Below are 17,515 nucleotides of genomic sequence, written 5' to 3'. Positions count from 1 at the left end.
CTGATCTAAACAGACCAGTCCATATGCTCAGAGCTGAGAGGCTCTATGATCTTTATGAAGAAGCTGAGAATTGTGAAAGTCCTGAACGATTAGAAAAACTAATCGAAGAAATGAAAGAATTCAAAATCAGAAAGACGAGAAAAGTCTTTCCTTATCAAGATATGGAAATGGAAGATGGAGAAAGCTCCAGAACTTTCATTAGCAGAGAAAAAAGGGAAACGAATCTCCCATTTCAGAAAGCCCCCACGAGTAAAAAAGGGGAAAGAAATTCCCAAAGATTTGTCTCAGAGGACAATATGCCTAGAGTGCCGATCACGAACTATGGCATCTGGTTGAATCTAGACAAGAGTCTAGACAAAAGAAAAACCATTGACCAATGGGTAGATAGCCTGATGATGGCTTCTGCACTCACCCTTGGCAAATTTGAAGCACCAGATTTGCAGATGTACTATGAAACTACTCTTACTGGAGTAGAAAAGTACTACCTATCCTTCAAAGAAACTGCCAGAGGAAGAGACTGGCTGGAAGAAATCAAGAATTCCAAGTCTCCGTATGATTTTGCAGTACCCCTGTACGATCAGTTCTGTGGAGATCTCTCAAATCTGAGTGAAAAAGCCAAAGAAACGGCAAAATCGAATATCTATGCTCTCAAAATCTGTGACATGAGATATTTCGTAGAATACTTGAATGAATTTCAAGAATATTACTGTACAATTGGTGAACTAGAGAATACTGATCTAGTTAATCTATTGCACAGAAAACTCCCTGAACCATGGAGAACAGCTGTGAGAGAAAGCATAGCTGAGAAACCAATTGAAAGATTTTCAGTTGGAGGAATTGCCGACAGAATCCGGCAATTACTGAAAGAACAATGCAAAGCCAATCTTAGAGCTAAGATGGCCAAGAAACAACTCAAAGGAGTTGAAAATTTCTGTTATGGAATACTGGATATGCCCACAAACTGGGGATGTCATGAATCCAAGTTCCACAGAAAGAAAAAAGAAAAATATTACTCTAAAAAATTCAAAAAAAGTAATCGGAAGAATGATTGGAAATTCAAGAGAAGTTTCAATTACAAGAAACAGCAGGATGAAGATCCTAAAAAGAAATTCTTCAAGAAAAAGAAGAATACTCATCAGCATAAACAACCAAGCAAGAAAGCTTGCCAATGTTGGTTATGTAAAGCTGAAGGGCACTATGCAATGAATGCCTGGAAAAGGGTAAAAGATCTACTAAAGCTCTCTTTGAAGAATATGAGCAAATAGTAGAAACAGCAAACATGAAAAACTATGAAATAGTCTATTCTGGTGATGAAGATGACGACAGGTCAGTTTATTCTGCCTGGTCTGAAAAAGAAGAGTCATCAGGTGAGTCTGAGATAGATTCTGAAGTAGAGTACTTCGAATCCAGACAAATGAATGTTCTAAGAATCAAAAACTGGGAAGAAAGTAAGACAGAATCCTTCATGTCTTCTTATCTGGTAAACCCTGGTACATTCGTTTGTGACTACTGCCTATGTCACGAAAAGAATGGTCTCCCTATGTTTTGAGAAGAGTCAAAAAAAACTTATCACAAAGAATGCTTCATAGCTAAAGCAAGAAGAAAAACCAAGAATGGCCTTGTCAGCCAGTTGGTTGAACAAGAATATGAAGAGTATTTCGCTGAGCAAAAGTCGAAAGAAGTAGAAACTCTGTTCCAAGAAATCATGGAACCATCTTCCTCAGAAATAAAGGAAGAAATCATCGGTGAAGAAAAAATCGATGAAGATATTGAACTAGTTGAAACACCAGAAATTATTCCAGAAGAATGTAAACCATTCATTCCTCAGGAACAAGCTCAACAAAATGAGTTTCAGCCCTCAAAAGTCGTCTCTACTAGTAGATACAGCAACTACATAGAGATTGGACTAAAGTTCCCTGATCACAAAAAATATCATCTACATGCCTTTGTAGACAATGGATCAGGATTTACTGTTGCAAAGAGATTTGCAATTCCAGATGAACTCTGGAAAAAGATAAGAAAAAATCAGCTACTAGTGTTACATTTGATGGGAGCCATCTCACCATGAAAAAAGTAGCAAAAAATGTTCAAGTCACCATTGGTGGAGGAACATTTACCATCCAGAATGTTTGGCAATCTGAAGGCCAAGGATCTGATTTCTTGTTGGGAAATGATTTTATTCTCCAACAAAGATTCATTCAGGATGAAGAAGAAATAGGCTTCAGAAAAGAAGAACGGGTGTTCTGGGCAGACCGACTTACACGGGCAAAAAGTGTAGTAGGTCCTGGTTTTACTACCCAATATCAGAGATCGCAACAGAATAGTGGTGATTTTACCCCCTACAAACCCAAACTCGAGCCCATACTCCAAATCAAGCAACAAGAAGAATTGCTTGTTGAAGAATCTTCTGAAGAAGAAGAAGAAGGAACTAGTGAAGATGAAGAAGCTAGTTTCATCCATGAGCACAACCTCAAGCATTTTCAGAATAAGCTTGAGTCTCAGAAAATTCCCACTCTTGAAAAAATCAAGAAACTACTCGAGCAGAATGTTGATACAAATTCTCAGAAGTTTTGGGAAAAAGACCTAGTGGTCTGTGAATTGAGATTACATGACATGAATGCCATCTGTCATGTCAAAGCCATTCCTTAGTACAAAGAGGAAGATCAAAAGGAATTCAGAAATGATATTGAAGATCTCCTGAAAAAGAGATTAATTCAACCTTCCACTAGCTCTCATCATGCTCCAGCATTCTACGTGAGAAATCATGCAGAAAATCTAAGAGGAAAAGCTAGAATGGTGATTGACTACAGAGATGTCAACAAGAAGACTGTCAAAGACGGTTATCAAATTGCTCAAGTAAGAGTGTTGATCAACCAGCTCAGAGGAGCTAAAGTCTTTTCGAAATTAGATGCAAAGTCGGGTTTCTGGCAGGTCAAGATGCATCCTGAGAGTATTCCTCTCACTGGATTTGGAACATCACAAGGTTATTACGAATGGCTAGTAATGCCTTTTGGTCTAAAGTAAGCTCCCTCAATCTTCCAAAGAAAGATGGACAACATCTTCAAACATGTTGCGGAGTTCTGCGTTGTCTATATAGATGACATTTTGGTCTTCTCCAAAAATAGAGAAGAACACACCACGAGGTTGTAAAGCTGATAATTCAGCATGAAATTATCCTAGGAGAAAAGAAAATCTTCTTTATCCTCGATGAAGTCGATTTCCTAGAAATAAACATCAAGAATGGAGTGATAAAACTCCAACCACATATTCTTGAGAAAATCTGGAAATTCCCAGATAGAATTCCTGATGCTAAGAGTCGAGAGAGATTCCTTGGTGTCATAAATTATGGGAGAGATTTCATCCCTAAAATTTCAGGGTTAACAGCAATGTTATCTCCTAAGACAAGTTCCAAAAGAAAATGGAACTTCACAGAAGATGATGAAAAAATTGTGAAGCAGATAAAAAATCTCTGCAAAAACCTCCCTCCTCTCCAACAACCAGAAGAGAATGATGAAATTATCCTCCAAACATATGCGAGTGATAATTACTGGTCTGGTGTAGTCCTAGCAAAAACGCCTGGAACTAACATAGAAAAGATTTGCAAATTTTGTAGTGGCAAGTTCAGCCCTGCAGAACTGAATTATCCCACAGGGGAAAAAGAAATTTTGGCTGTCAAGAAAACGATTTTAAATTCTCCAGCTTTTCTTGGAAAACTCTCACTGTTCGCACCGATTGTGCTAGAGTAAAGAATTTCAAAAATTTTAAACTTGATAAAGCTGCTGACAGAGGAAGATTAGCTAACTGGCAATTGTTTCTTAACCAATATGATTATATTGTTGAATTAATTGCAGGAAACAAGAATTATCTTTCAGACGCATTGACCAGAGAAATGGCAATGTTTAGCCAAAGCAATGACGACAAAGGTCGTAATCCCAGAAGCAGAAGAACTGGGAAAGAGCATGAACCTGAAGAAGATCCCAAAGAAACCAAAGAAAAAATTCTTAAATGGTTTCTGCTAAGTCCAAAAGGACTAGCTACAACTTATCAATCCCAGGGTAAAGGATTGGCTAGCCCGTCTCAAACGGTAGACGGTAAAGGCTCATCAAGACCATTGACGGCTGCTGCTTTGCCAAAAAGCAGACCAACTCCAACTAGAGTTATAAATGTTTTTAATTATACTAAGAACTTTTGATATTCCTGTGTTCAGAATTGGCAGGAGGCTAGCTTATCACTAGAAGGCAATCTTAGATAATCTTTTATTCGCCTTTCAAGAAAGAAGCAGTGGTCTGATGTTCCCAGCTCTCTTTGCACTAATTGAAGAACTTTATGAAAATGCTAGGCCACAATTTGAAGAAGTTCATACACAGCAGAGTGCTATAAGAAAAGAAAAAAATTCACTTCCTAGAAAGTCCTGAAAGTGCTAGGATCCCTATCATGGCACTTAATGAATCAGACTGGCATGAATTCCATAATCTGATAGGAAGACACAATTCAGAAGACCTAGTTCCTCCCACTCTCTTTATTGTTTCAGGACCTTATGTTGGAAGATACTTGGTCAATGTTCAGAGTGAACATCCTCAAGAACACAAGCTCTGGCTTGTTGAAAATGGTTTTGTCCATAATTTGTGGACCAAAACAAATGATGATCTGAAGGGTTTGCCACCTATCATTGTCAACACAGTTAAAAATATCAGGAAAAATGACTGTATGCTTCGTCTGAAGTTTAGATCCACTCCTACAGAATGGATCCAAAAGGCAAACGGTGAGGTTGAATATATTCCTCCATATCATTATGTGAGAATAATTCAAAGAAAATATCTTTAACCAGCCTGTGTAGGGTACAATGGCCAACCAAACTCAAGCATCCCATGGATGAAAGCCATGGCTCTAGAATACATCAAAAAGATCATCTCTGAATATATCAGCAATACCTTCCTGGCAGCAGGACAAAAAATTATTATCACTGCATACGATCATCCTGACGTAGTCAGCAGTGACCTATTCTTATCTCTCACCAGAAAAGAGATAGATTCGACTATGGCATGCATGCACTGGGTGGAAAAGCTTGAAAATGACAACCACTACAAGATGTATGTTGATACAGACGTCGAAGATAATGCTACCACTGTTAGAATGGCCCAAGCAGACAACAGCTCCTTTGTTTTTGGCTACCATTCAGAAACAGACAAGAATATGTAGTATCACGGGTGAAGCTACAGGTGAAAGAAGAAAAACACCAAATTAGTAACTGTAGCACTTTTGACCTTTTAAAAGTTAAAGGCTACTTTTGCTTTCAAAAAAGAGAAACACTTCACCTACCTGCTTTTGTTTTTCTCCATCCGACCTCCACCAGCAGGAGCACTCAGAAAAGCAAAAATTCACGGAGTTGTCCTGTACATTTTTATGTTTTGAATTATAGTTTGAGTTCCGCTCTCTATATAAGGAGTTTTAAGTTTCAGTTGTAAGGCATCGAAAAATTGAGTAGAAGAGTCTTCTCTCAAAGAATACGAAAGCCATAGTAGCAGTGTGTTTTCCTGTTTGGTGTGTAGTAGTGTGCTTTCATTACAAGTAAGTACCTGTTTTCATTCTTATGGATAGCTAAACAGCCTTTTGCTGTTTACCTGAGAATGAGGCTCTGGATTTCTAGCATGTATTTCTGTTGAATAAATAAAATAAGGAATACCCACCCATTTTGTCAAAAGTAGCAAAATCAAATAGCTTTAGCTATCACTATCTGTTTCATAGTTTTGCATTCTATCCATAGCTATCACTATCCGTTTCCTATATGCAGTCTGAAGTTTGAAAAGTTTTGCCTACCAGAAAAAAACCAGTTTTAAAACTAAGATTAGACAAGCAACAGTGATTCCGCCTGTTAAAGTATCCGCTAGGCAGGGAGCCGTTAGGAGAAAAACTTGGGCATGTTAAAGGCTAGTCTTGTTTTCATTTTTGTTTTTTAATGAAGTTTCTCAGGTAGACAAAAGCTCTAAAGCTCAGGATAGCATAGGAACTACCCCGTTTTAGTCTTTTCCTAAGCAAATAGTAAGATACGGGTGCATTTGGGCATAATACATAGGATTTTTGGGCAAAAGGGAATTACCCCTTTTTAATATGTCCCTTATAGTTGGTCACAGTCACTTCTATTTGTCTATTTTGCTCTACAAAATGCTTCGTTGAGTTTTAACGGCAGCAATGAGGGTCTCACTACAAAAAAGAATTCAATTGGCTACAGCAAAGGGCCACGGCGCAGATTTGCCGTAGCTAATGGTCCTCCTTTAACGACTGCAATTACTGCCGTCGCGAACTCAAAAATAAGATGCGACGGCTTTGCATCACCGTCGTTTCTATTCTTATCAATTGCGACTGCATATACATGCCGTCGCATGTACTTGTGTCAATTGCGACAGAGCTAACAAGCCATCGCTTGTTTTAGGCAATAAGATTCGAGTATGAGGGGGAAAAAAAGAAAAGAAAAAAAAAACGATAAAAGCCAGATCCAGATCTGGTTTCCTCTCTCGTTCTCTTCCTCTCGTCACAGAGCAAACACGCAGATGGGTGATGGCTACGTCGACGTCGATCGCCGTGCTTAGTGGCCTGTGGTTGAGGCGTACCGCGGGTCTCTTTGATGAAGGAGGTGAGCTGCTGCTTGAAATCATCCAATAAGAGGGTTTTGAAACTAGCGAAGGAAGCAGCCATGGAATCGCGTATGGAAGCTTGGATCTCCTCTAGTTTAGCACTAGTTTCCTCACGATGGACTTGCAGCTCTCATATTCCAGGTGAGACAGTTCACCAGAAACGTGAGGTTCATCGGAAGCACGCGGATTTCTGGGTTGAAGATATTGGAATTTGGTAAGTTGAATTTCTGGGTTTATTTTTTTCAATCGATCTATCTGGGTTCTCACTCTATCATGGATTTCTGGGTTTTCAATTGAAGTCTCGAGCTTTTGGTCAACTGGTCTTGCTCTTGGACTCTTGGTTCGATTCAAAAATCTTCAAGCTTGGTAAGTTGTTCGCTGCCTTTCTCAGTTTCTCTTGGTTCTAATAATGAATGTACGAGTTTTAATGAATGTACCAGTTTTTCCTAATCGATGATTAAAGGGTTGGTTTATTTGGATTTGTGGTTTAATTCACAATTTCTTTCAGGTCTTCGGATACTCTAGAATCAATTTCCCAAGCTTGCAACTTTGTGCTTTTTAGCACCATTCTGGCTTCTCATTAGTCACAGACACTTTGCAACTGGATTGGGCTTTGCAGAAAACAGAAGCAGACGAACAAGATTCCACAAGCTTCAGGGCTTCATCCGTCTCAGGTAATTAGATTTAGGGCACACCATGAATTTTAATTCAATCCCAATTATAATAAACCCAATAACTCATTTGATTTGGGATTGCAAAATCTGAGCCAAGCTTACATTTTTACCGATTATGAAATTTGGATCATGTTTAATTTTGATTTGTTTCATGGAAATTGCGGGAAGAATTGTTAGAAATGCTTACTTAATTGCTCAATAGCTAAAGTATCGTAATTAGGGCTCAGTTTTACTTTCTCAAATTTCGAAATTTTGGTGCTTTAGTTTTCGTAATTGTTTGATCGAGTGATTGAATTGTGAGATAACTCTTATCATTTATCTAAGAGTTAGTTCTGTTTGCTCCTGCCTTTTGCTCTGACTTTTGCTTAGTTGCCCCCTAAGGAGTGGAAAAAACAGTTTCCTTACACGTAACAAAGTCTTTCTAGGTGTAGAGTTTAGCTGCGGTGTATATATCACCTAACCTCCACCACTTCCCTCCACTATCGTTGTGTAATCCTTCACCAGCATTGCAGAGCAACTTCTTTAAACAGTAATTTGTTGGAAGTTCATCAGAGCTCAGATTCAAGATAGAACTGACCAATAACTCTTCCACTTGCTATGCGTTTTCTGTAATTTGCTTATGGCTTGCGTTCGGGGTTGGTTAATTAATTGTTTATGTGTCTGTTCAATTTCAGGTATTTGAATAAATATTGTTGCTGCTTCTTAGCTCAAATGAGATTATTTATGCATTATGGTTTGTTTAAATTATGCATTTATGTTTATTGTCGGATTGCATGCAATTTTGTGGCATTTGTTTTTTTTTTTTTTTTGGGGGGGGGGGGGGGGTGTTTCATCATGTTTTTTGTTTCTGGGTTAGTTTCCTATATATTAATATGTTTATTTGCATGATGTTCTGCTTGCAGTATATTCCAGTGAGAATATGAAGGCAGGCTAAACAATATTCCAACAATCTGAGCTGCTTCTTATTCAAAAGGAATACAAATTGTATTCTTCTCATCAGTTGTCAGGATTTTCAATTTATCTAAATTCAGGTCAGTAATTCAAACTTGAATGTCCCTGTTTGTGAGAGCTTATTCTGTAAATTCTATATATTTGTGCTGCCTTCACACACTGTTAATTTTTAGGTAATACAATTACCTCTTTCCTGATTAAATATAAAAATATAGTTGGATTTACAATTTTAAGCTTCAAGCGTCTTTTTATTTTGTTTCTTTCTTGTGGGACTTGGGTATTGGATGAGTGAAGATATTCGCAACAGCCTCAGGTAGTACAGCGGTATGGTCTTCAAAATTTGACTTCAATGACATGAAAACTCAAGATTTATGTTTGTACTGATGATGGATACTTTGATAGTCTCTTAATCTTCTGTTTGAACTCTCACATGCTGAATTGATGGAGATAATAATGTCCAAAGATTGAGTCGAAGGTTATATTGATCTGGGATTTATAAATTTGTTCTTGATAAAGTGGATATCCAGGAATTAGGTTTGTTGTGATTCCTACAGCTTCTAATTATGAAAAAAAAATCTTCTCTCTCATCTGTTAAACAAATCTTTAGGATAACTATATGCAAGTCTGAGAAAGTGTTTTAACATTTTGATTAAACTTTCTGATTATGTTGAGTATTTATCTGTGTCGCAAAGATACATATTCAATATACAAATGATTTTATACAAACCTATAGCTGCGGATACCTCTGATCAAGTTTCTATACAAATGAGTATCATTAAAATGATATATAATATCTGACATATATTTCTTAAAAACTCGACTCAATTTCAGAACAAAAAAAAATTAAATGGTTGATTGCTTTTGGGTGAAATAATGAATACGAAAGTAATGCTGGAGTATCATTAAAATGATATATAATATCTGATATATATTACTTAAAAACACGACTCAATTTCAGAACAAAAAAAAATTAAATGGTTGATTGCTTTTGGGTGAAATAATGAATACGAAAGTAATCAAGATTGTTTAAAATTTTGGGTTTATGGTAAGAATCTGTTTCCAGCAGTTATTACCAAAGATACCCCTTCATATGGTGTCTTCTGGTAATTGATGCAAAACCTTGGTGATCTTTAGGTTAAATTTGTGCCTGAAATTGAAGAAATGCCTAATGCATATTTGTTTTCATTTCCATGGTATGTCTATGAGCCATTTGACCTGCAAATGCATCATATATTGAATACAACCAGCAGCACAGACTATCATTTCATAATTTAGGTTGAGCTTCAGTACTTTCTAATATATCCTTTTCAATTCTTTTTATCTTCTGAAATCACTTTGTCACTTTTCTATGTCCAACTCAGAGCTAAACTCTATGTTTCTGTTCTATGTGGGTGTTCAGAACAGGAATATGGGTGTCAAAAGTTTACTTCATTGTTCCAAAGTCAGTTTATAATTATTCAAAATGGTTCTTTCTAGAACCAAGAAACATCTTTCATTTTCAACCCAATAAAGAATTACATAATGGGTGTTTGTAGTTTATTGTGCTCAATGACATTGCCAATTTGATGAAATTATGTTTTTGATAGCATCATACCATAGAAATTGGTAGAATAAGGTGTGTGAAATAATATCTTTTAAGAAATCTCATTGTTCCAGTGGAGTGCATAAACTTTATGCTCCAAACTGAATGTTATACTTTCTTTTGCTGATTGGAAACACATATATGCTAGGTGTATGTATGTGATTTATTTGTAACCTGTCTTATTTTGACTTTTGAGTTTGTAGTTTTTTTGGAGTATATTGGATCTATAGCCTTCTCTGTCCTGTGTCTTCTCTTTTACAGGGTTTCATGAGAAAAAAAAAAATCCCCGCAGCATCGCGCGGGTTTAAGCACCAGTCAATTTGCCTGAACTTTCATATCAGTAAGTGTAGTCCCAATTCTCATGCTCATCCTCCCTCTCTTCACTTGATTTATGTTTCTCTATCTGAAAACTTTTCACTTATCTATGTAGATAGAAAACGGACACATATCTTGAGGAAGATGGAGGAAGATCCCTGCAAAGCTTTTCTTGAAGTAGAGGAAGAAAAGTACCTTGTATTATCTTGTAAACTCTTGTATAAGAGCTTCATTTCTTTTGTAACATTCATGAGAAAAATCAAAATGTAACATTCCCTTTTCAATATATGTTTAATTCCTTTTTGTACATCTTTTATTAAAAAAAAAAAAAAATCTGGCAATGCATATTTGCATGCTAGATTTTTTTTTTATTCATAAATAAAATTTTGCGACGGCAATTTCACCGTCGCAAAGTTTTGGTAGCCGTCGGTGGCGTCGCTATAGATACTTGCGACGGCATTTTTTAGTCGCAAAATGCTTGCGACGGCAACGTCTTGCCGTCGCTAATAAGCTTGCGACGGTGCATTAGCCGTCGCTAATATCAATGGCGACGCCCCCAACGACATCGGCGCAATTGCCGTCGCCTAGCCGTCGCCATTGGTCTTTCGCGACGGCAATTTCACTTTACGCGACGGCACAGCGCCGTGGCAATTTGAATTTTTTTTTGTAGTGTCTCATGTAGTTTGTCACTGCGAGATTTATCAAAATTCTTGTGTCTTATGAACTATAATAATAATAATATTTTTTTTTTCTTTTCTGAAAGGATTATTATTATTATTATTATTATTATTACTAGCGTCATACACATGCGATGCCCAGAGTAATATAGTAGATACTTAATATTTTTTAATCTCAAATTTCAGCAACTAAAGAGAATAAAAGTTAGGAAACTATCTCCAACAATTTTTTGATTGAATTTGTATTTTTGACCCACTCCTTTTTTTCTTTTCTAATTTCCTTTTATTTGATTTTGATATTTCACCATAACGACATTTTAGATACTTTTTTTTAAGTAAAGAATGAATTCATTCATAGCAAACACAGACTAGAATGACCTAGTACATCAGGGGGATTGATAGGAGCATTTTAATGCGACATTTTAATAATTATTTCCTCATATTTTACTTAGTTATTTCCTTAAATAATTAAATTTTAATTTAGTTTTTATTTTCTAGGTACAATGGAATAAATGGAGAAGAAATAAGCTGAAATGAAAACACATGGCGAAAAGAGAGGAGTCCTGATGGTACTAGGAAACCACATGGCTTGAAGATGACGTGGGAGATATTATGGGAGATTAAATCTGATTTTTGCATGGGAAATCATGGAGATAATGTGAAAAATCATGGAGTTAATGTCAAAAATCAAGAGAGGATCAAGGATAATGACGCCATGGAGAGATTTAAGGGAGAAAATGTCCAAAACAAGTCCAGATTCATTCTTATTTTCACTCAAGAGTATTTTGGCCGAAAATTAAGAGAAAAATCAGATAAAATCTTGGAAAATCAGCAATAATATATTTTGAAGGATTATGGACTTATTTTGGAGGCTTTTGATTGGCTGGATGACTCAACAGAGCTGACATGGCATTCTGTGATTGGTCGAAGCTGTGTGGCATGATTGGATAGTTATTTGAGGAGATAAATCAGAAAATAATCATGCAATTAATTCAAAAATAATCTCCCTAAATCAAGGTGTTAAATTGGAGGTTTCTTATTAGTTGGATGACATAGCAGAGCTGACGTGGCTTTATCTGATTGGCTAATGCTGTGTGGATCAATCTTGAAGACTTGGAGACTAAGTTACCATCCTCTTATAAATAGGAGCATTCTCTACACAATTCTAGACACCATCACACAACCACTGACAACACCACAACACAACACACCTCTCTTACTCAGAAAATAAACATCAGAAAAATTCTCTCCATTCTCTAGTCTTCAGAAGCTCTGCGTCTCAACCAAGGAGGAGAAGAAGTCATGCAATACATCAAGATCCTAACCACCATCCACCCTTGTGTCGTCCCTAGAAGATTGCTTGCTTTCAAGGATCTTCAAGTTCTTCGTCTCAAGGCTTGTCATCCATCTTTCATGGTGTATTTCAAACTTTCTTTTCTTTTCCTTTGTTTGATTCGTAGAGTTATGAATTCTAGTTAATATGACATTAAGGGCAAAGTTTAAAGCCCATTTTTATGTTTTGAAATAAAGTTGTGATTTTTGTATGTTGATTTATATGTTGCTTATGTGAGATTGCTTAATTGATTTTGTTTTATAGAAAACTTTTATATGTTTATGTTCTTTGGTGGCCAACTTAGGATATATGCATGAAATTGGAGCTAATTTAAGTAGTAAAGGCTTTGGACAAAAGTCGAAATCAATTAAGGAGGATTGCAAATAGGTGAACTTATTCATAACTAGGTTGTGCACTTTGGTTGACATCCTTTCTTTGTTCTTCATGCATTGAATGTGTTCTTGATTAGCTAGCTTTCTAGACTATGATTTTGCATGTTCAATACACTACTACAAAAATTTAATCACACAACACTAATCACACAACGGAACAGAAATCTTCTGTTGTGTGTTTAAGTAAAATCTATTGTACAACGGTATTAGTAATGTTCCGTTGTGCGAATGTCAACAAAGTGATAACTTTTTTCTCAGAACTACATTGCACAACACAATTAAGTGTTGTCCGTTGTCTGAGTCTAAAAAATGTAGCAATAGATTTCCCTCCACTCTTGAATCACGGTTGCCTCTTGAAATCTGAAATTTGGGGTACTTAGGACAACGGTGCTTGACATTTTCTGTTGTGTGATTGAAAACTAAACGCCAAATTGTGAGGAAGCTTGCTTGGATATCTTCCACTAGGTAAACCTTGTGCAAGTTGTAGAAATCAGACAACATAAATTATACTTTTCTGTTGTGTGAAGTGGGAACATAGGCGGCAACATTTTGAGCCAAAATGCTGCAGGCGGCAGATTTCCCTCCATGTTTTGACATTTTGATTTTATGTCATACACTCTTACGACAGTGTGTTGTGTTTCTGTTGTGGGATCGACTTGAGAAGTAATATTTGAAGTTCAAATAATTTCTTTTCCTTTCATTCTCCCTCTTCCGCACTTTGAGTCAAAATAAGACTTCTTCGACCGAATGTTTCCCTTCTTCCATCAAACCCTAAAAACTCAATTTTTCATCTTCAATCCTTCCCAAGAACCCCAGTTCCCAAATCACTCCATTTCAACCTCAAGCTAGCCATTTCTTCCCTGAGCACGCCAAGCTCCGCGACTACTATCGTGAAGCCATCAAACAATCAAGTCCCTCATTCTCTCATATCTCTTTCTCCTATCATCTCTCTCTCTCTCTCTCTCTCTCTCTCTCTCTCTCTCTCTCGTAGATTTGAAACCCCAAAATTCTCCAGAAATTTTATGAATCACATTGAAATCTCAAACCACCCAAACACCCAAAACACTTTCTACCCTTAAAACCTTCGCTGCTTCTTCCTCCTCCCCTGCACTTGTCTGCCTCTCTCTTCATCAAAAAGCCCTAAAAAGAAAGACGATGCCTTTCCGGTTCAGAATTTTCTCCAAACAGTGCCATGTGGATTTCGTCATCACCATTTCTATCAACCTGGATGAGCAGCTGATGGGTTCGTCAGGGATGGCTCCACCTTCATCCTCTAAAGCCCACGCGGCGGCTCCCTCCACTCTCGCCTTCTCCTCCGCCGTCTCCAAGTCCCTCAACCCTCTCAGGCTCAGAGTCGCCTCTTGCGGTGCTGCTATTGGCCGCGGATCCGCTCTCAGAGCTCGTATGGTCTCAATGCCAACGATTAAGCCCCCGCTCTCTCTTGATTTCGACACCTCTGTTTTCAACAAGGAGAAGATCAACCTCGCTGGTCACGATGAGGTCTCTCTCTCTCTCTCTCTCTATATATATATATATTAACCTCTATCCTATCTCAATATTTTATACTTGTTTTTGTACATTTCTTTATTTATTGTACTTATTGGCAGAGTATTCATAGTGATTTGAGATATGGTATTTGGTTTTTGTTGATTTTGCAGTATATTGTAAAGGGAGAAAGGTACTTGTTCCATCTGCCGCCTGATGCCTTCAAGGGCATCAAGCAGATCGGTGTTATCGGTTGGGGTTCACAGGTGAATAATTTCTCTCGAATCTTTTCATCTAATTAATGAATGGTGTTATTTATTTGCTTGAATATCACTCATTGTCTATTTGGTTAAATTATGTTAAGAGGTCTGCGTTTGTCATTAGAGTATCTGTCAATTGCGGTACTGATTATTTATGTTTGAAAGTGAAAACAACTTAATCAGAAACAAAGAACTGCATGGCATTTGAATGTATATTTTTTTTCCTGGTTCTATTTGTACCGCAATTCACCCTATTTATGGTGTATGAGCTTGATGTTGCCTCTTCTCAATATTTAGCTTGTAGGAAGAAAGATGGGCGTGCTATATTTGCTGTAATCTGATTTTAATCATTTCTAGATATTTTCACTAACCTGTGTCACTCAACATATGTAATAATTGATCTTAATAACTTTCTTGTATACAGGGACCTGCTCAAGCTCAAAACTTAAGAGATTCTCTAGCTGAAGCAAAGTCGAATATTGTGGTCAAGGTAATTTGTTGTCTCTTTTTAAGTTATAAAATGATTTAGAAGTTTGTAAAAAGATTCAGCCTATAATTTTTCTTCTGGTGTTATAGGATTACTTTTGTAAGATTTTTGTGGTCAACTAAATCACGATTGAATGCTATATTTCATGCCATGATTTTCACAGATTGGGCTTAGGAAGGGATCCCGTTCATTTAATGAAGCTCGCGCAGCTGGTTTCACCGAGGAGAATGGGACTTTAGGTGACATATATATGGGAAACAATCTCAGAGAGTGATCTTGTGTTGCTACTAATTGCTGATCCCGCACAGGTATGTTGGTTCTGCATTGGAAAGTCGTACATCTAATAGGCTGTTACTTGTAGCGGTGCAGTACCTTGGTTCTATCATGCTTAAAAATAGACTGCTAATCCATTTACCACTTTTTAAATTTTCAAAACTCTACCTCCCCATCTATGACCCCTGTCCAGTTGTATTACCAATTCACTTGGGGAAAAAAGGATTAGTATTTAACTATTGATATATTTTATTTTTGTTGGTCTTGTATAATGCAACATTACACACTTTCTGCTCAAAGGTTTGGATTGATTGTAATAGTTAAGTTTATTAATTTAGTTATGGTGTTGAAACAAAGTGGCAGTTGTATATAGTGGTTGTTTCAGGAATCTCTGCATATCTGTGCATAATGTTGGTTTTAACATTTGGTGTTTTCTTCTTCTTGTTGCAGTTTTACTTGATTTGGCCAAGTACGTCTTCCCCAAGCAGTTCAAGGCTCGGACTCTCGAGGAAGCTCTCATGTCAGGTATTGTTTTGGGTTGAGATTGGGCTCTGTTAATTCAATTGGTTGTATATAAGAGGTCAATATTTAGATTGTGAGTTCAATTTTGATATGAAACTAATTGGGCTTTGTTTCAAATTTGAGCACCAGTGGCCAATCCTACTGGATAATCTTCATGTATAGTAAATAGACGGGTATCTTTCTCTTAGACATCGATACATTGACGAGTTTGAGGTTGAGCTTGATTTGATGGGGTCGGCACTTGACCTATACATTTGGGGTTTCTTGTTGCATGCAACTTAAATTAATGATGCATCATATCGTAAATTTAAGTGTTCTGGATTTTATAGGGCTATTTTATACTAATGGTATCTAAATTAACTAAAGGTCATCAGTAGACTAAAATAATAGAGCTCAGAATAACTAAATAAACTTCTTTTGCAAGTATGCGTGCAGATTGAAAGAGGTGTCATAGAACAACCTAGTTGCTCATTGTTAGATAGATATATGATTGAAATTTAAAGTGCCATTTAAAAGTGTTGACTGAATTATTTTGTGAGGAAGGTTGTAATCTTCTATTCATATTTTGCAGGACCAGCCCAGAACTTTTGCTAAATCCTGTGAGAACCATCTTGACATAGCAAAAAAAATAGTTTTCTTATCCCACCTTTCCTACTTTAATGGTTATGTTTGCAAAAGATGGATTTTTGTTTTGTTTTTTTCAATATATGTGGTTTCTACTGCCTTGTCTTGTGCAAGGACTGACATTCTTTTTTATTTCCCACACTTAATCTAAATAAGCATGTTGGAATATGTAAACTTTGTCGTATCAGTTTCAAAGTTTGGCAAAGATAGTTCCTATTCGTGCCTAAGCTTTATTAACAATATCTTTACCATTTTTAGACAAATTCTCTGAGTAGGGATGAAGAATTTCAGAGTTAAACAGGCACATAAAAGGTGGAAGTTAGAGCTAATAAAGTGGAAACATCCTGAGCAGTTCCTCTTCATTTTTGTTTTAATATTGTTCTTGTGGAAACATACTTTTGAGTATTCATGCCATATAGTAGGAACAACTTTTTTTTGCTAGGTTCCGAAATGTAGTCTTCACCTGAAAAGTTAATATATAGACTTCATAGTTTAAGCTACAGCTTACAGGAATTTAAAATTGTCAGTGAACACATAAAACTCGGAAATTCTGGAAATTTTTTTTGTTACCTAGCTTGTTAAGGTTGTTTCTCCAGGAGTTTGACATCAGTCTTTTGTTCATGGAATTGCTATTACATGTTTTGATATGTCAAAATGAGGCTGAAAAATGCTTAATTGAGACATCTATTAGTTCCCTTCGTATAAGCCTCAAGGTGAGTATCCATATTTGAATGGTTTCTAGTAATGTAAGTGAGAGTTGGAACTATGGCTTTCTGAGTTTGAAATTATTTAAATAAATCACTACTTTTGGTTGGATTTTTTTATTTCTTTCGTCTGCTCATCTGAACAACCTAAAAACAACTGTATCTTTCCACTCAGTTGTTATAGACCTTTCTCAATAAACCTGTTTTATAGAGGGTTTATATTGGGAACAACTATATGTACTTATGCTTTCTGTGAACCTTATTGGCGGATAATTTCTAAAATTTCTATTCACATTTGATCCAACTATATGTAAGACATCTCCTTCATGTTGACTTTCTTATGTATCTGTAAGACATATCATTAGAAAAATCTGATGATCTTCTTCAACAAATAATGTTTCTATGTATTTCTGTGTTTATAGATGTCTTTTATATTCATATATCTTGGAATTTCATTGTGTACTTTTTGCAAATATATTCCACAGGATGGCACCATCTAGAATTCATGTTACTTGTGCACTAGTTTGGGACAAAACATCAACAGGAAGGATTCACAAAGGAGTGTGTTCAACATGGATGAAGGTATTTTATATGTTTTTTCTTT

At 36.5% G+C, this 17,515-nt stretch overlaps 1 protein-coding gene and 1 long non-coding RNA gene across 2 annotated transcripts; both read left to right on the top strand.

Moving 5' to 3' along the window:
* Window positions 1-6,469: 6,469 nt before the first annotated feature.
* On the top strand, window positions 6,470-8,341 carry LOC112168228. The gene is made up of 4 exons (XR_002924158.2): window positions 6,470-6,846; window positions 6,932-6,998; window positions 7,141-7,306; window positions 8,209-8,341. It is a non-coding gene; the product is annotated as an uncharacterized LOC112168228 (long non-coding RNA).
* Window positions 8,342-13,608: 5,267 nt separating this feature from the next.
* Window positions 13,609-16,228, top strand: LOC112168281 (ketol-acid reductoisomerase, chloroplastic). Its single transcript, XM_040505438.1, has 6 exons — window positions 13,609-14,056; window positions 14,215-14,307; window positions 14,726-14,791; window positions 14,952-15,096; window positions 15,512-15,586; window positions 16,155-16,228. Exons 1-4 carry the CDS (start codon window positions 13,712-13,714, stop codon window positions 15,060-15,062), a joined length of 615 nt encoding a protein of 204 aa, XP_040361372.1. The 5' UTR covers window positions 13,609-13,711; the 3' UTR covers window positions 15,063-15,096; window positions 15,512-15,586; window positions 16,155-16,228.
* The last annotated feature ends 1,287 nt before the right edge of the window (window positions 16,229-17,515 follow it).

Source organism: Rosa chinensis, chromosome 5 (assembly GCF_002994745.2).
Source record: "Rosa chinensis cultivar Old Blush chromosome 5, RchiOBHm-V2, whole genome shotgun sequence".
Taxonomy (NCBI): domain Eukaryota; kingdom Viridiplantae; phylum Streptophyta; class Magnoliopsida; order Rosales; family Rosaceae; genus Rosa; species Rosa chinensis.
The sequence above is the reverse complement of the archived record's forward strand: the minus strand, read 5'-3'. Positions and strand labels throughout refer to the sequence as shown.

Bases quoted from the DNA above. Each gene is read 5' to 3' on its own strand.
- LOC112168281 (XM_040505438.1), top strand. From the start codon at position 13,712: ATGCCTTTCCGGTTCAGAATTTTCTCCAAACAGTGCCATGTGGATTTC. The intron at 14,057-14,214 runs GTCTCTCTCTCT...TTGATTTTGCAG, and splicing joins ACCTCGCTGGTCACGATGAG to TATATTGTAAAGGGAGAAAG. The intron at 14,792-14,951 runs GTAATTTGTTGT...TGATTTTCACAG, and splicing joins AGTCGAATATTGTGGTCAAG to ATTGGGCTTAGGAAGGGATC.